Source organism: Brachycentrus maculatus, unplaced genomic scaffold (assembly GCF_059751285.1).
Source record: "Brachycentrus maculatus isolate JH-2025_06_01 unplaced genomic scaffold, ASM5975128v1 h1tg000303l, whole genome shotgun sequence".
NCBI lineage: Eukaryota > Metazoa > Arthropoda > Insecta > Trichoptera > Brachycentridae > Brachycentrus > Brachycentrus maculatus.
This window is the reverse complement of record NW_028281053.1, coordinates 915305-934977: the sequence shown is the minus strand read 5'-3', so window position 1 is coordinate 934977 and position 19673 is coordinate 915305. Positions and strand designations below refer to the sequence as shown.

General features: G+C 35.6%; 1 protein-coding gene across 1 annotated transcript; it reads right to left on the bottom strand.

Moving 5' to 3' along the window:
* Positions 1-9922: 9922 nt before the first annotated feature.
* LOC148304814 (uncharacterized) lies at positions 9923-19193 on the bottom strand. Its single transcript, XM_088267712.1, has 4 exons — positions 18841-19193; positions 16330-16520; positions 12101-15092; positions 9923-11607 (listed from the first exon to the last, which is right to left on the bottom strand). Exons 1-4 carry the CDS (start codon positions 18927-18929, stop codon positions 10296-10298), a joined length of 4584 nt encoding a protein of 1527 aa, XP_088123838.1. The 5' UTR covers positions 18930-19193; the 3' UTR covers positions 9923-10295.
* Between the last annotated feature and the right edge of the window lie 480 nt (positions 19194-19673).

The following is a 19673-nucleotide window of genomic DNA, read 5'->3' as shown; positions in this document are numbered from 1 at the left end:
CACCCATTTTCAATAATGCTTGGCAATGATTCCTATTCGTTGTTAAACAGTGAATGAAACCGGAATCTTTCTGAAATTAGTTTTTTGCTCTTGTTATATTTATTTCAAATTTCCAGCAAATTATTTGTTGAATTTCGATTATTCAAATATAAGAAGAAATGTTTTTTAAATTATAGTAAATTTGAATCATAGTTGTCAAAATTAATGAGCTTTTTCTGCAGTATCTGCAAATATTTAACTGATTTTTGCCCCGCTCCTGTTAGCTCGTTTTGTTACTTTTTAAACTTTGTTTTTTTTTTAAATTTTATTACAAGTACAGGTTTACTATATTGTACAATTAAGTATTTTATACTCAATTATATTTTTTACACACTAACATGACAATGATGCTCTTCAAAATAAGCAATAAATCAGTAGTTGCTAAGTCACTGTACTCTTGCGGCGTCGCGCATACGCAATGAACATATTTGATAATATTGTAATTAGTCACTGTGTTGGATCACTCTGAAGGCGAATGTCAGTTCCATACTTTTTTCCATCACTTGTAATATCTACACTTTTTATATAATTTTTTTGTTGAGAATAATTTCATAAAAAAGAATTTTCTGTGTTCTCAGTTGACGTAGTGTAAGTTCAATATGAAGAAGACTGTCACAAAAATAAGCTTGTCATTTTTACGGTGATATTATCTTCTGGTCAATCCTACCGGCAGGTTATCCTCGTCTGCTAAGAAGAACTATGAAGATTTATTCACAATTTATTAATACATTTCATATTGTCACGGAGTACGGACGCTCTCATTTATTTATGTAGTACGCCAATTTGTTTGTACCATTTGACATATTGAAAAATTGCATGATTACCTTCAAAGCTGTCTTTGGTTATGAAGCTCTAGCCACACTTTTTTTTTTCAAATTGACATTTTTATATTTACCTGAAAATTGTGATTATAATGATTCCATTGTTTCCATCGTCCTCCTTGATGCCGGTATACAGTTAAGAGTAATTCAACTTATACCGTAGAACCGGCCTGACATTTAAAAGGGTAGTCAGTCACACGGCCGGATTACTCCAGGACTAACATAGTCCAAGCGATTGATGGGCCTCGTAGAACCAATTATGGTAATTCGTTCATTAATTGAAGCATCCGCCACTCGCTGTTTGCAAGGGAACACCTCAGCACCTTTATTATGCAGAGATGTATTAAAAGTCCCAAGAAGAAATTGGCTCGGAATGATTTATCTTTCTCAATCCATAGAAAGTAGATTAAAACATTGCTCAAAATATTAACTTATTATAAATTTATCTTGAATGTGATTTTGAAGTCGCAAAACCAATAATATATTTTGTATTTATTTATTTTTCAGTAATTTTTTTAAAGCTTAATCAGCGGTAGTAATTGATCTATCGGGGTAAAGATATTTAAATCACATTTGATTTAACAACACCTCGTTCAGAACAGTGTCAAGTCACAAATATATAAATGTTTAATTGAACTTCCCGAGATATTTTTATTGTTTTGTACATTTATATAATATGCATTTGTTAATAAATACCCTTTTTAATATCTGCAAGATTGATATGTTTAACAAACCGCAAGTCACAAAATATACTTGATGTTGGGAATAGGGCCTTTTCACATTTGAAAATATAAACAATGACCGTATATTTTTCATTTGAAATATTCATAGCGAATTTTCTAAATGTGTTTATTAAAGCATTATTTCAAATTATCAGCAAAAAAACTTGCCATCCATGCAAAACATCCATAATGCCTTGGTAGTTGTTTTTGCAAAGAATTTTGGCTTTCAGAAAAGAATTACACTTTTGACGTTTGAGATATCATTATGAGTAGATGTTTAATATTTTCTCATATGTAAAATAAAACATTTTAAATGAAAACATAATTTTTATACATTTAGAGTTACATCGATTGAATAGTAAAAATATACTTAAATAATAATAAATATTCAATCCATTTAGAATGTTAGTTATTCCTGATTTGTGAAAAGACCCTATAATTATTAATAATTAAGATATGTCACAAATATTTAATTAAGCTAGTTCCTATCATATTAAAAGGAATTATGAAAGAATTGAATAGTAAGTAAAATGGTGCAAGTATGGATTTGTACTTTTGAAGCTTCCATTTTATTTGTACATTTTTTTGGTCTTTATAAAATAGGATTCGAGTAGTAAAGAAATGAATTTGTAAATAAATTTATCTTACATCTTCCTAAAAAGTGTTTAATTATGAAAACTTCCTCCGCACCACGGCTGTCCAAACTTAAAACACAGTAAGGGACAATTTTTTTGGAAAAGGTTTTTTTGCATTTTTGGACTATCTAGAATCTACTTGGTCCAAAAATGCGAAAAAACATTTCTCAAACAAATGTCCCTTACTGTGTTTTGAGTTTGGATAGCCAACCAATCCACAGTTGCAAAGGTACATTTCACGATTGTGGAAATAAATCACCCGCCACACCACCACGTTCAGGCCTGACACTGACTATTCTTTTTCCCCTAATCCGAAGGTTTTTGTAAGAAACAATTTGACGATGGCCATTTAATGAGTAGTTTTAAGGCAAACTGGATTTTTTTTCTAAAATAAATTGATTGCTAGACAGATGCAATATTGAAAGTGATTACATCAAGAAATTAAAATAAATTTGTGGTTCAATGATTACGTCAAGTCTAGTTCAGTGATCAGCAAACTTATTACCCAAATATACAAGTTACGATCATAAAATTTCTTGAAATTAAATAATTTAATTTCTTAAAATTTCTTTTTTTCTGTTTGTAATCTTTATTATAATTTGAGACCTTTATTTAACTAAGGGTCACTCGATAAAACTTGAATAGATAATTCATACTTACTAAGGATTTTATTCATTAATAAAAAATCAAAAAACGCGCTTAAAGTGTCAGAAATGAAGACTCTGAGAAGCATAACAGGCAAGAGTCTTCGAGATAGAATCAGAAATGCCAGGATCAGGGAAATATGCGAGATGGAACATGTCGTTAGGTGGGGAAGGCAACGAAGGAGACAACGGTATGCGCATGTGAGGAGAATGGAACCATCCAGACTCCCCCACATCGCACTGTACGGCCAACCCCATGGTAGACCACCAAAGAGATGGGTCGATAGCTGGGCCGCAAGGCCTATAATAATAAGAAGAAGAATAAAAAATCTTTTAAAAGTAATAGTAATAATCTTTTAAATCTATAAGGACACTATTTATTGACCTTTCCCGCGGATATTTGTACAGGAAGTGCACTTAAGAGGTCGAAAAGCAGCAGTTTAATATACCCTACTGTAAATAAAAAACAATTTGGCACAACAACTACTGTTTGAGTAGTCTTTTACAAAATGTAACATGATTTTTTTTTATTATTGTTGGGCAAGTGTGTGAAAAAATTCACCCTTAAAAATATGTATAACCCATTTTCGATTTAAAATGAAAATGCCATGTGTAAGACGATATTTCAATAACCAAAAATTGGAAATTTGAAACATATTTTTTATATAAATAAAAGCCAGTTATAATAAAATAAAATTTATTAAAACATTAACATGCAAGGAATAAATTTGATTTACATAATGGAAAAAATAAAATGATATAACAGATAATACTTAAAAGTAGTAAAATATAACATTATTTCTGACAATACTGTGAAGGCGTGGCGCATTTGGATATTATGACGATATTGTGAGGACAAAATAACAATACATGTGGATATACTCATTGAGATAAAAATATTATGTAATGCATTAGTGGGTCAGCTGGTGTAAACAATACATATTACATATTTAACACGTTGACTGCCAACTACGAGATAACTCGCAGATTGCGTTCTTTGCTAGGACGCCGACTAGGAGTTATCTCGTACTGTGTTTACTTGCCATGTTCGTACTATAATTATGTACTGTAATTAGAGTTTTAAATAATATAATATGATTAAATGAAATTGGGTTTTTTAGACCGGAATTCTGAAAATTTCCGTGGCAGTCAATGTGTTAAATGTTCTGTCAACTCCCATCACCTTGTTCAACCGTTTTAGTGCTATCCAGCAATATCGCACTGCAGGATTCACTTTCGAATATTGCAGCACGGTGCTTACATGGTAAGTCATTTAGTGAGCGTTCGGTCCTTAGAAGCACATTACCATTTCATGAGGAAAGGAATTCGGATGGATATTAAATAAAAAGGCAATAAAAAATTGTGGTTTTGGAAAGTATTTTATCAAGGGAAAAAATATTTGAACTGATCAAGATATTTTAATTGTTATTTTGGGAAGAACTGATAAGAAACCAAAAACAATGCATAGGAAAATAAAGTAGTTTCATTTCTTAATAATAAATTAAGAAATGAAACTGCAAGTGTGTGATGCACCTGCAAACAAATATTACAATATCAGATTAAATTAGTATAATCAAAATATAACTTTGTTTTAATTATAAAATGGAAAACCACAAAGTTACTGCTTCAAATATAAATTATATAAAAACTATTAATTTATGTATGTACCCTATATATTTATAATGTGAGAAATTCTATTTTATATACAGTGAAACCTCTATCGTTTTTAAAGGGACCTAGTGAAATAAACTATGAATGCGGGATAAAGAAGTCAATACACAAGGATATACGATCGAGTAAAGATACTGTCCTCCCAATTAAAATTAAGGTTGAAATTTTAAGAATACAAGTTTTAGATGTAAATAAATGTATTAATTTAAAAAAAAATACAAAGTTAAACAGAACCCAAAGATCTTCAGACCTCTTGTGCTGTCACAAGCTTTTGATAGTCTGTATCCCACACGTTGAAATATTGTCGTCGAATATAACAAAATTGAGAAAATGTAAAAAAAACAGACAAATTATATCAAATATGTGGCATAATTCAAACGATGAATGCGGTAAAATGTTGGATAGAAACAATCGATCCAATCTATTTTTGTATGAAATGAATTCGGGGTAGAAGAAATAAACGACACATCCGGGAAAATGATTATTCGAGGAACGATAGAGGTTTCACTATATGACCGACATGTCATTGACAACCAAATTTATCCGGGAGAGGGCTTTAGTATCGTTTTGACAACTGAGATGAAAGGTATTTTTTTACTGCAGTCTTAGTAGATGAATTGAACATTATTCAGGATAACATGTATAATTATTAATATATTGGTCGTTTAATTTGTAGAACTCCATTTTAATTTATATATTAAATGTTAAACACATATTTTTAGAGTCTACTCAATTGTATTTTATTGTTAAAAAAACACATAAAAATAAATTTTGTGACAATTGTTTCACCTTGTTATGGCATTTTCAAACGAATGTGAAGATTAAATGGACTGATGGTCCTTATATTCAAACCCTTATCCGCACCCCTATGGTGCATAGGGCACTGCATCATATAAACACAATTTTATCTTGATCATTCACACATCAAGGAAAGGTGATCGCTTCAGGTACCAGTCCAGAGTAATATTGAATAAATATTGAAAATAAATGTAAATATCACTTACATTTATTTCACCCTCCTGGGAATCGAACTCGGGACCATTACACTACGGAGGCGGACAAGGCGCATAGCACATCATGCAAGCGTTTACATCTTTGTTTATGTTTTCTCTTTAGAAATGATGTACAATAACAAAAATATGTTTAACAGTGGTGAAGAATTAGGTTGGTTTGTTCATTAATTATTTTAGAATTAGGTTTATTTAAATACTTATTAATTTCTAATTGTTCCAGTATATTAATTTTGCGGCCTTTGCTTTCAATTTGTAATGGAATTGGTTTATTTGAGAGATAAATTTTATGGTTATTTTTAATTAAGTGGTTGGCAAATTTAATCTTGTTTTTATTTTTAAAAGATCTTATGTGTTCTGAATAGCTGGTTAAGAAAGAGCGTTTGTCCCACGTAAATTACATTACAGTTGTTGCATTCTAGTTTGTAGATTCCATTGTTTTTTTAAATATTTAACTTGTCCTTTGAGTTTTTTCAAATTGTTCCGTTATTATTATTTGTTATGAAGGCCACATTTATTTCGTATTGTTTTAAGACACCAGAAATCTTTATGGAAATTTTACCTGAAAATTCTGTGCAGACAAACTTGTTTATTGATATGAAGGAAATATTAAATTAGTATAATGTTTATATGTTTTTCTGTTTATCATCATATTAATAATACTCTTTTTGTCCAAATTTATCATTTTTAGCTATGATTTTAATTGAATTTAATTCCTTTTTATGTGCGATTTTATCTAAAGGTATGTTTAACACTACCTAAGTAGATGCATGCATATACACATTACACATACATGCCGTACTAAAGAGCCGTGCGCGGGTGGGTACCGCACCAGACTGTCGCCGCCGTGAGCCGTTGTGTTTTTTTAAGTTACCACTTGAAAATGTCTTAGAATTAAACACACTAAACTTAAAAAGACATAAATAACGTAACGAATGCTATTTTAACTGTGAGAAATTTTAGTACTTATTTTTATCATGATACTTTTGAAAACATTTGTCCACACATAGCGGCACATTACACTCGGCACACACAAATTTGGTTTGTTTTCTTATTTTCGGTTTTAGTTTAGAAGTGGCACAGACACGACACCTTTCACGGGGGTTTGGTACTTTTTGAGATAGTGGAATTTTAACGGGTACGTGTTTATTTGTAGTTGACTGATTTGTTGAGGATGCTCGAAGTAAATTATCACTCAATGTTATAGCACGTAAAATAAAGGGTGCATCTTCGTGATATTTTTTCAATAATTGTTCAATAACTGACATTTGGAAATTGGCCAAGCTAATTTTTTTTGATTTTACAATAAATAAAGATCAATAATATGGAAAGCAACTTTTCTGTACCATTTGACTGACTTTCTCATACTGCTCAAGTTGCTTAGCATCATGTCTGATGTTTTTATTATAATCTAGTATACATTTTGGTTTTAGAATAGACTCTTTTGTCGTTCTATTAGTTTTCCCTGATGGCGCCACAGATTCACCGTGAAGTGTCGTAAGCATGTGTATTTTTAGTTTGTCGTGCCATTTTATTGCTAATAATGACCGGGACTTTGATTGTACTTCCCCTTTTTTAAATTTTCCAAAAATTGGCATGTCTTTTCTATTTTTTCGGAGAGTAACCACAGGCATTGTTTTTTTTTTCATGGAGGTACTTAAATAACTAGATAAAACACATTTATTTCGTATGGTTTTAAAACACCAGAAATCTTTATGGAAATTTTACCTGAAATTCTATGCAGGCAAACTTGTTAAACTTATTAATTTTTCTGTTTATGATCATATTAGTCTTTTTGTCCAAATCAATCATTTTTAGCTATGATTTTAATTGTATTTAATTCCTTTTTAAGTGCGATTTTATCTAAAGGTATGTATGTTTATTAGTTTGTGTATCACATAATGATATGTGAGACCGTGGGTGCATCCATATGGCATGTATTGTCGTGTCTGTAAATGTCGGTTTCCTAAATATTTCAAAAGTATGTTTATTGTCATGTTTACCTATAGTTAAATCTAAAAAGTTAATTTTCCCGTCAACCTCGTGTTCTATTGTGAAGTAGATTTGAGAGTTTATTGAATTGGCCCATTTTGTGAAATTCTTCAAGAGCTATTCCAGCATATTAGTAGATCGTCTACATATCTGACATGATATATAATCTATTTTGCTAGAGGTGATTCTAACATTATATGTTCTATGTGGTCCATAAAGATTTCAGCAAGAACTTCCCATTGGGAGGCCATCCTCTTGTTGATATATTATTTTATTGAATTGGAAATAATTATCGTTGACACATATTTCAGTACGGTATACGAGGAGTGGCAATTAAATTACGAGAATTTGTATATAAAACACGGGAAACAAAGTTAGCAACCTAATTTTTTTACCACCCTTCAAAGTAGTCCTTTTTTAACTCGGAACAATGTTTCATATGATTAGAAGCAGCCTTGATAGTCCTTTAAGTCCTTTCAAGACGACAGTCGCAGCCTCTTGTACGACCTCTACGCTGCCATGATGGGTTATTTTGAGGTGACTTCATTTTAGGAAACTAGAAGAAGTCACAGGGGGCTGTAGGGTAGGTGCGATAACGTTGGGATACTTTTTTTTTACAAAACATTCCCTCACAATCAAAGAGAAATGAGCCGGCGCGTTATCATGCTGTTTGCGGCGAGTTCACATAGAACATAGAACTTTCCAGTCACCTGGCTCCCATGAACGTTTTTACGGTGAACAATGACATGAATTTCAAAGAAATTGGGGAGTAAAAAAAATGTCGGGGAATTGTCAAACGGGACTTCCTTTTATCGCCTTTTGCCACCCTTCCGTGACCCGATAGTTTTGTTTTTAAATTTTTGCTTTAGCTTGCGTGCGAATGGAAGGTGGGATAATCAAGATATTTAAAGTTGCCATTCTATTTCATGAAATTTGACCGTTAAAGCATATGTACTAGGGTCTTTATTGTCTATTGCGTATCGTTTTTTGTTATTTTACTGCTGACATTTTTATCACCGAGAAGGGAAAGGGATGAATATGGTCACTTACACTTAACACGTGTGTTTTGTTTCTTAGAATTATAAACACTGACTCGTTCCCGCATTCCTATACGAAAGACGCTATGATGATGCACTTGATTCACTTTTATCAGTTAAGAGGTAACCTTTAGAAAACTTTTAACCATTTTAAGTTGACACTATCCACAGTATTTTTATATATGCAAAAAAATACAAACTTTTGATGCAGATATCCGCAGGAAACTATTTAAAAGAGAGAGACAAACTCTGCGCCTGCCAGTCCTGGCGGCTGGCAGAGCCCAACTCCCGTAATTAAACGCCAACGCCAGTAATTAAAACAATGTTATATTTATTTAACATTGTTTTAATTACAGAGACATTCTTGAACTGTTTTACTACTGAACAGGGTTTTAACGTCTAGCGACATCAGTTTACAGTTAGGGGAAAGGTCGATATTAAAACTATTACTTAAGTACCTAGAATTGTATAGCTATATAAGGACCATCAGTTCATTTAATCTTCCCATTCATTTGAAAATGCCATAACAAGGCAAAACAATTATCACTAAACTTATTTTATGTGTTTTTTTAACAATAAAATACAATTTAATAGACTCAAATATCAGTGTTTGGTTTTAACATTTAATATATAAATGTATAATTATGTTTATATATAATAAACTTCTTGGTATAGGCCTCGTGGCCTGTTTTTAGCTTCCTGCGATGTCGATTCCCAGCTGTCGAGCCATCTAATTTGGGGTTGGCCGTGCAGTTCTATGTGAGGGAGTCTGGATGGTTCCATTCTCCTCACATGTGCATGCCATTGTCTCCTTTGTTGCCTTCTCCACCCAACAAAATCTTAGATCTCGCATATTTCTCTTACCCTGGTGTTCCTTATTTTGTCTTGTAGACTCTTGCCAATAATACATATATAATATGCTTCTTAGTCTTCATTTCCCACACTCTTAGAGCATTTTTTGTGAATAGAAGAATATTTTAAAATACTATGTTTGCACTATTTATTTGTAAACATCCCGTTACACATAAAACAAGGGTAACTTAATTTTTGAATGGACTATAGTTGTGGAGGTCCTCACCAAAATGTTACATTTCCGTTATAAATGATTTTAAGTAATTAGGAATTCTAGCTTGTAAAATTATTACATTTTGGTGCGATTTAATGATTTCATATTGGTTTAACACAGGATTGGTCACGTTTTGTCGCGACTTTAATTAAGATTTTGATAGAATAAAGTAAACAGAACATATTTGCATTTAAAAGATTTTTTGTGCAATATTGGAAATGTCAACTTTTTGGTGAGGACCTCCACAGTTATAGACAGATGATAATAATAACAAATTAACAAAAAACACTTAAACTTGGGATATAATAACAAGACATTAAAAATAAATATTGGTACAAAATTCTATACGACCTACAACCATGTAGGGTGGTTATAATTTATATTTCTCCAGCAATGTATATATATTACATACTGCATATTGTTAAGCCGACAATCTCACAGTTTGGTACATATAAAATATGTACAAATTTCAAGTGGTGTCGGCGAAATCCGCAAAATGCATCACATAACATTTTTACAATATATATACAAGGATAATAAACTATATACAAGGAGCGTCGACAAGTTGATAACATACAGAAGGAGATGGCCAGCCAGTATAAACTTACAAAAATTTGCCTTAAAACTAGGTATTTTTTTATCACATTACTTGGAAGAGTCAAGGTTCCATCTCCATGGATTCGTCGCTGGCCAGCTGGATGGACCACTCCACCGGCGGGAGCAGAGAGCGCGGAACCAGAAGGTAGGGGGAGCCGACTTCCAATCTGCCTTTCCCTAGGGAATCCAGCACCCATTGCACGTTCAAAGGCACCACGGGATGCCGCAGACACAGGTCTATCATTCGATCATCTTGGGAGTTCTGTTCGTCCGCCAGCAATATACACACCTTCTTGGGATCCTTAATCTCTATTTGGTCGATGGTGTCGACGACCAGACCCCCGCGAACCCGCAAGATACTAGACAACTCTTCTTCTTTGAGCGTCGTCAGCGGCGGGACCACGAGAAAGGTGATCCCGTCAAACAACTTGCCGCCTAGTGTTCTGGAAATTCTAGGACCCATCTCTCCGGAACAGTCCAACACTTCGAAATCGTCTTCTTTGACGCGCTCTTTATTCTTTCCGCACTCTGTGATCCAATTGAAGGAAACGATCCATTTCCTGTTGGCGATGGCTTGCACGTACTTTACCGTTCTCTGCGAGATGTTGTTCTCGTCGACTCGAACGATCAAATGGGTCAAAGCCGAAATATACTGATTCGAGAACTTCCAACCCATCTGGGCGGCCAATTCTCGCACTATTTTGACTTGGTTTGAGGGTAAACAAGACGTGGCGACACAGATAGGTACATTGTTGGCGACTGGCCTAGGGCTCGAGACAGAAGGCTGTCTCCTTATCATTTGTGTCGGCTTTGTCATCTGAATCATACTATGCGGTTCTTCTTTATTGCTGAACCCGATAATTGCACTTTCTCTGCCGCTGGTAGACTCGCATTTTTTAATTGTATCATTGTTGCTCGCTTCGAATGCTTCCTCGAAGAAATTATTTTCTTCGCACGTGTTGGTATGTGCCAAACTCTTCCGACTTTTATTATACATATCTGAAATTGATTCAATTTCTTTGTCATCTCGGTTAGTCAGGGTCTTCTCGTCACACTCTGGTATGGTAGCCGTGGAGTCCATGTATATCAAAGATCTCCTCGCCGGGGCCGGCACGGGAGTAGACCTGTACTTCACGTCACTATTAAACTTGGAAATGCTTAACGGGGTTTCATTTTTCTTCGATGTACTAGGAGTGGGTTTCTCCTTTTGAGTGGCTGCCGACTCTTTACTTGATAATGATTCAGGCAGTGGCTTTTCTATTTGGGTCACATCTAGTGGCAGAGGATCATTGGACTTGTCACACGGGGTTGATTTTTTATTTGATGTCGAAAGCTTGCTCAACTTTTCCGGACCCTTCTTGAGAATGTTCTTCCTACAACAAAGAAAAACTTTTTTTTTAAATCTTTTACGGCACATTGTTATCCTTTTAGCAATTCAATAGTTAAAGTACAGTAATATTTAGGCCCAGCATTTGTTAAGGTAAAATTTAATTTTCTCTAAATCCAGGTAACATTTTACATAGTTGTTTTTTTCTTTGCTTAACACCATTTTTGCATTGAAAAATTAGTTTTTCTTTTAAATAATTATTTGGTTTTGAAAAGAAAAAAGTTATTGAAAGGTAAGAAACTTGTGAAATATTTTTTTCTAAATATATTCTAAAAAACAAACAAAAATTACAATATATATATTACATTCTTAAAAAAAATTGGGAGTGAAAAGACATGTGACCTCTCCGATGAACTTAATGAATGCTGGGCCTTAATTAGGCTGTATACATTTTAGTCAGACTTTAATCTTCTTAAGCGTCTGCAAAATTTTCAATTATTCATAATTTAGCATTATAAATAATAAAGTGTAAAAATTACCTTGGTTTTTGAGGTGTTTCTTCGACCATACTGCCATCCGAATCCATCTTGTCTATTTGTGGGCTGAAGAACTCCTCATTTTGCTGCATGCGCAGGGACTCCCCTATCTTCATAGACGGCGTCAGTAGCATCTGCTCCTCGGGAGAGAGCTCTATGGTTCCGTCCTGCCGCCCTTTATAGGCACTCACCCTGCTGGGTACTGCGCTGCTATGTTGGGGCCCCGCCTCCGGTAAGCCCCCACAAGTCTGGGTACTGAAACCGACTGTGTTCTTCTCATACATCGTGTTGAACATATTCTCGCTATATTTAATATCTGGCTCAATCTCCATGCTGAGATTCCTCAAATCAGTTTCATTTCTCTTGTTGGAATGTTCGATATTTGAATTTTTTACATTACTTTTATTTCTCGACGGTTCGGCTGGAATTTTGCTTGACTTGTCAAACATTATCGAAGTAGACCGATCGGAAACTTGAGAATCGTTTTGAATAGATGCAGATTCTGGTCCAATTACGGGAGTTTTATTTGCACCTTTTTGCGTGGAAGTCAGAGATTGCGATGATTTTTTGGATTTGAGATCTTCGTCGATGTTTGCGAATACTTTTCCTATGATATCGTCGTAATTTAAAGGTTCGCTGTCCGCATGAGGTTCTTTTGCCTCCAGTTTCACTTTCTCGGGAGATTTTTGAGTTTCTGAATCATCGAAAGAGATAATCAAGTTTTCATCCAATTCTATTTGGCTCGAAGTCTTCATTTTCTTGTGAAAATTTACATTTTTTTCATCACCGTCCGGCAGAGATTTTCTTTTATTAAGTCCGCACGACTTGATCGCTGAAGTAGCGGGGATAGTGACCAGCAGCGGCAGACTGGAATCCTGAGAACGTTCAGCCGGGAGATTGGCATGGCAAGTCGTTTTTGCGGGCCCCGATTGAACTTGGGTTATAACCATGTTGCGTTTAGAACACCCAGAGCTCAATATCTCCGATACCATTCTGTTAGGCGGGTGAGGTTCAACTTCAACCAAGTCAAATTCCTTCATTTCATTTTCCAAACTCGCAGTTATTTTGTAGGTATCGGTAGAAACGTCGGTTTTTATCTTTTTAAAACTTGCGGCTATGTTATCGCGACATGGCGATGTATATTCGCAGGTCGCATTATTTTTGGCATGCGGAGAGAACTTTGCCTGCTCTTCATCAATAGATTTGCTACGACAGGTTGGAGGAGTTTGGCGACGGTTTTGTCCGGGAGTCGTTTCTTCGACAAACATATCTTCACTTTGGCGCGGGTCGAGCAGCTCCGAGAATGGTATCGGGCTGGTTTGCGCGTCCCTAGTTCTGGCCACTTTGACATGACATTGTCCGCCTCCGGATACTTGAACTGCCGGATGATTCCGGATGACAATGGTTGTAACAACACTGTCTCCTGTGATCTCGATGTTCAAGCCGTCAGGACGCTCGGCACAAGTTATATTGTGAGGTTTACATTTGGACTTGTAATAAAAAGGGACTCTTCTGTCTAGCGCCGATGGTTTATCATCCGACCGTCTTCGGTATACGAACGGCGCTTTGGGATTATGGATATAGTCGGTTTGCAAGATTTCAATATCGCTTTCAATGTGAGGAGGCTCGGGTAATCTTTTCATAAGAGGAGATTCAGCTACCTTCCTGCTAAAATCGTAGGAAGTTTCACGCAGAGAGATTGTATCGGGTACATTTTGTAATGGATTATTTAAGGTATTATCGGCTTGCTCTACAGAAGCGACGGAAGAAAGGTGTTCGGATAGTTCATCGACTGAGAAATCTGTTAAAATATCTTTGACGTGTATTTTGCTTTCTAAGTTTTCTATTATATGCCGAACTTTGGTGGCATCATTTTTAGCACCCGGACTGAAATGAGTCAAGGGAATTTCCGATATCTCGCTCCTGTCTGCCGCTTTGTCTAGCGTCGACTTGCTGGCGTCGCTGGAGGATTGCGGGTGCATCTGCTTATGCAGCATGGACCGGGCGATGACTTCCTGACAAGCCGCGTAGTCTTTATCTACTATGCGAGGGACGTCGGGAGAATCGAGGCAGACCGGGCTGTCTGACAGAGACGAGGGAAGGCGCCTTCTCACAGCCTCGGGGGATCTCAACTTGGCAGTGCCCTTCGTGAAGTTCTGCGTTACGACGCTTTCGATAACTATAGGCTCCTCCGTATTATCAGAGTTAATAGCCGGCTTGATTTCATTTATGACACTATTTCCTCGGTCTACAGATATATCGAGTTTCTTCAAAGGTCGTGCCGGTTTTTTCAGGACCTTTTTCATCTTCTTAACATTCTTCCAAGAATTTTTATCCTTCGTTAACTGCTGCGGGTTATTTTCTGTTTCGACCGATTCCCCCCTCTTGTCCAGAGCTTTATTAAAGAACTTCTTGAGTAAGCTATCATCTTTAGGAACTTTTTCCTTAGAGGAATGGCTCTCGTCGATACTCACCGAGCTTACCTCGACAATGTTGTCTTTTTCATCGGGAAAAAATGGCTCAGACTCGATAACTTGGATTTCATCCCAGTCTATGATATTTTTAGCGGAGCTAGATTTAATTGTATTTTCGGAGGATATGGCATCATCGACTTTCTTTTTAAAGTTTTCGTACGATTCGTTGTGAATGACTCCTTTAAGCTGCGGAGAGGGATCGTTACAGGGTTGAGATAAGCCAATAAGTTCTTCTTTTGAAAATACATTCTGGGTGGATTCCAGCCAGCCCTTGACCTTGGCTACCGGATCTGACTTAGAAGACTCTCTGTCACCGATCGCCGGGGACCCGAATTCCTCCCCGGGAAACACAATGTCCGTCTCGAGTTGGCTGACTGACACCAATCTGGAAGCGGACGAGTCGCGCTTCTTGTTTCCATATGTCTTCTTTGTCAAGGACTTGATGTCTTTCTTGTGGAACCAGTCCTCGGAATCAAGTTCCATTTTGTTGCTACTATCGCTGACTGGAGGACTGATGTTTACTGGAAATAAAGTAAAAAACGATTCTTACATTGAAAAAATAAAATTTTAACCTGTTAACCGAGCGGTCCGCTGTCCAATTACGCAACTTGTAACGGGTGCGAAAATAGGTAGGTAAGTGTAAGTACGTACTGGCTCACCCAGATCACGTCTACCACTCTCAATAGCGAAATGATACTGATTCACTCGGTGTCTTAAATTCATGTCGAGACATGTATGGATGACTAATACCTTTGTTGTTTGAAAAATATACGTCCCGCCCGTTCCAGGGCGCAACATATATTTCAAGGACATATTCAGATGTCCTACCCGTACCCGAAATTGTTTACACTTGACGTATTCATGCGTCCCGCCCGGTTAACAGGTTATATGCATATCGATTACATGTTCCTATAATGGGATCAACCTAACGGTCCCGATTGTCAAATGCCTGGTGTCATGCCGAATGGAACCAGTCCACATTTAACTCTGAAATAATGAGGCTTAAAGTTTAGAGCGCAGTAAAAACTTGTTTATTAATTTAAAGATTTAGTGGATTAAAAGACACTTTTCAATATCAATCAACTTCCCTCCAAACTGCTCGATGGGAGACGGTGATGCACACTCAACGCACTTGCGAGGTATGCGACAGCCTGCCGCTGCGTTCCTCCCCGGATAATTATATTCAAGGTTTTTTCTCATTATATTCAAGGTTTAAAGATCGTTAGATCGTTAAGTGGATTTTTGTCCCTTTTAACTTAGAAAATATGTTTTATTTTAACCTTTCCAGGAGTATGGACGTAAATGAATGTCGGTGCGAATTTTCTTCAAAGGAGTATCAACGTTAATGAGCGTCGAAGTCTATCTGTCAGTTGGTATTATGTAATTTGTATAGTAATGACATCTGTGGATATTTGTATTTTACTTTGTCATAAAATAAAACCTAGAGATGGTGGGCTTTATTTTTTATTTAAATTATTTTTACATAATTTCTATCTTCATAATACAAAGATTTTATTTTTAAAAAATACATATTTAAGTTTTAAAAAAACCCTCTCCCCAGAGAAAGTCGGACATCAATTATTGTAATCCTGGAAAGGTTAATCTGTGTTGGGAACAGGATGGATAATCTAGTGTGGGCCAATCAGGAACTTGTCACCATTTGCTCATAGCTGGGAGGAAACCACGTAAAACTCCTCAGGAGAAGCCGGACTGTTGACTGGTTAGTTAGTTAGTTAGTTAGACGAGCATCCATACTACCTTCAGCCCCAGTGTGGGTCCGGAAAGCGGTGGCGAGGCGGCGCACGGCGGCGGCCCTGTGCTCCGCGGGCGCGCACGGGCGCGGGGCGGGCGCGGTCAGAGCGCACTCCGGGCACGCACTGCCCGCCCAGCAGCGCGCACACGCCACGTGCCCACACTGCCCAGCCAGCGGGCTCTGGAGTATCCCACTGCTGTAATCAAACATAGTTTCTTTACTTTTTACATTTTGGGTAAACGATCAAGAGTTAATTCTATGAAAATTGTAAAATGGTTTATATTCATAATTTTCTCTCTCTTTTTTGTGTGCATTTTAGGTTAAAATGGATAAATACAATTAAAATGTATGTAAAAAGAACCCCACCGACAAGACACACAAGGTGGCTTGGTGGGTCTCTGCAAAAATATTTTTAATATGTTTAAATTGTTTTTTGAATAAATGTATACTATTTATATAAATAATAATAATAATAAAACCCTTATCCGCACCCCAATGGTGCATAGGGCACTGCGTAATATAAACGCAGTGTTATCTTGATCGTTTACACATGAAGGAAGGGTGATCAGCCCTCCGCTTCAGGTACCAGTCCAGGGTAATATTGAATAAATATGACAGTGAAAAAATCACTTATATTTATTTTACCTCCCTTGGGAATCGAACCCGGGACCTCCAGAACGGTAGCCGAGCGTGCTGACCATTACACTACGGAGGCGGACAAATATATAAATAAATATAAATAAATAAATAAAATAAAAATAAGATTTATTTACTAAATATTAACATCAAATACTGATTATTGGAGTCTACTTAATTGTATTTTATTATTAAAAACACATAAAGGTTAGGAATACAGGAGTTCAATCACATACAGGTTACGAGTCAATATAATCGGCGGATATGTATGAAATGCATGAATGTGGAAGAGGCGGAGAATTTTTCCAAAGACAGAATGGTGTGGCGTTCTATTCTCTCTGTCTACCCCCGGGTAGGCAGAGATTTGGGGACCACATGAGCTTACGTACTCTGTTATGGTAGAGAAAGCCCAAAAGAAGTTTCTGAGGTATCTCTACATGAGAGAGTACGGCTATTATCCTTGGCTCTACCCAACCGAGTTTCTCCAGGGTATGCTTGGCTACAATAGTTTAGACACTAGAAGGAACTTGTATTTGATTAGGCATTTTTATCTATTGTTGCGCGGTATGATCGATAATCCTGAATTTTTGCAGAATATTGGTCTGTATGTTCCCGATATTTATCTTAGACAGCGTTGGCATTGATTGTTTCACATTCCTATATACAGGACCAACCTGCCGATGGTTGTGCCTGTAGGAAGAGCTACCGCTATGCTGAACAATATCACGCCGGATATTTATGATTTATTTATTTAATTACAGCATTATTGCCGTTTACAAAAAATATAAGAATATTAAATAGGAAATAATAATAAATGATATATAATAATAAAAAACAAAAATAATGAAAAAAGAAAAAATAAGTACAAGTAATAAAAAAATGTAAAACTTGGTGAAATTTTTTTTTTAAAATTGGTACAAACTAGGGAAGCTAATAATCACCATACAATTCATGGCAAGAGATCCAAAAAGTGTTCTATAAATTTTGACTTGAAGATATTAATTGATGTACTAAAAATATCAACCAATGGCCTGTATTCATTGCCATATCTTAGAATTCTCGGAATAGGAGAGAACATATCGCTCACTCCTTTCAATGTCATATATCAAAAATTGTCAATAGTCAGTTGTGGATGTTTTCGGAATGCCCAGAAAATGTACTATATCCCAACAAAAGAGGCATATTTTTAACTTAATATTTACCCGCTACAGGGCGGAAAGTGTTGTTTTTGCATTTTGAAGAAAAGGTATTCTTAAATTATTTTTTTAAATATACCAAATATTTTTGAAATGGAGAAAAAACCTTCAGGTTTTACCTAAAAAGATCTGTTGCACAGTAAAAAGTTCAATAAGTGGCTTGATATTTATTTTTAATACATTTGATTATATTTTTAAACTTTAAAAACGATATCCTGAAAAATCAAGTTTTTTTTATATTTGACGTTGTAGAAAGGAATGAGCAATATGGTAGTTATATATTGATCTGTTCCATGTGTCCATGTGTATTCCGAAGCGATTTTCTTCTAAATTCTTAACAAGAGTATTTTAATTTACTTTGTAATTTATGTTTTTGCCTTAAATATTAGTCTGGTATGTATATAGTAATTATTGAATAAATTGATTTCATTTCATTTGCTTAGTATTCCTCGCCGACGATCGCATTGCACCGTCATTGGCTATATTATGATCCAAAACGTCGTCAAGACTCTCGGCAGTTTAGATTATCAATCCGTGAAACAAAATATGTATTTTTAACCCTGTGCCATGTTTTCGTATGTATTTTTACCAACCAAAACAATGTATTACAAGACAAAATTATTAACCTATGTTTTAATTATTATAAAAACATATTTCTTCATTTAACAAGTTTTCATTTCTTACCATTTTGAACATTCAACCGCTTTTAGCAATTTCTTTATGTGCTGTAACGCTCTCTGAAGATCATCTGGATCCAAATCGATGCTGCACATTTTAAAAACATTAAATATTCTTTCAAGATAAACTGACAACGTTTCCAAATTAATATTGACTAATAATAACTGACAGGTAATAACTGACAGGCCTGATCTCAAAAGTTGAGGACGAAAATACGGCGCAATGTGTACCAGGCCAACTAATTTACCGGGCGAACTAGACAGAAAGCTAAGATAAAGACGATCAAAAAAAAACACCCAAAACCCGCCAAAATTACCAAAACTATCGACTGCTAACGACCATAGACTATAGAAGTTGGTAGCTCCACACACAGCGAGTATTTTTGCGTAGAATCTAACTAACTAACCATCTCACCGCTTTTCCACAGAGAATTCTCTCTATTCAGAACGCCACACCATTCTGTCCTTGCAATCATTCTTGGCCTCTTCCACGTTCATGCATCTCCTCATACATACCCACCGATTATTTCGACTCCTGACCTGATCACTTTAAAGTATTTGACAAACCTGATCATGACAAGTTTTTCTCGGTCTTCCTCTGATCCTTTATTTAACTACATTCACCTTATTAATTTGTTTTACCGTTCTTTCCTCACTCATTCGTTCCACATGTACAAACCATCTCAACACACTTTTCTTAATTTTATCGATGACGTTTAAAGTTACCATTTCATGAAATTATAGTAATTCTAAACTCAAAGAGTAAATCCACTCACGATTAGCTTAAGGTCATAAAACTTAAAATCTTGAAGCCTTAATAGGACCATGATAAGCGTTGTT

Bases quoted from the DNA above. Each gene is read 5' to 3' on its own strand.
- LOC148304814 (XM_088267712.1), bottom strand. From the start codon at position 18,929: ATGTGCAGCATCGATTTGGATCCAGATGATCTTCAGAGAGCGTTACAG. The intron at 15,093-16,329 runs GTAGTATGGATG...CTTTATTTCCAG, and splicing joins GACCCACACTGGGGCTGAAG to TAAACATCAGTCCTCCAGTC. The intron at 11,608-12,100 runs GTAATTTTTACA...TCTTTGTTGTAG, and splicing joins GAAACACCTCAAAAACCAAG to GAAGAACATTCTCAAGAAGG.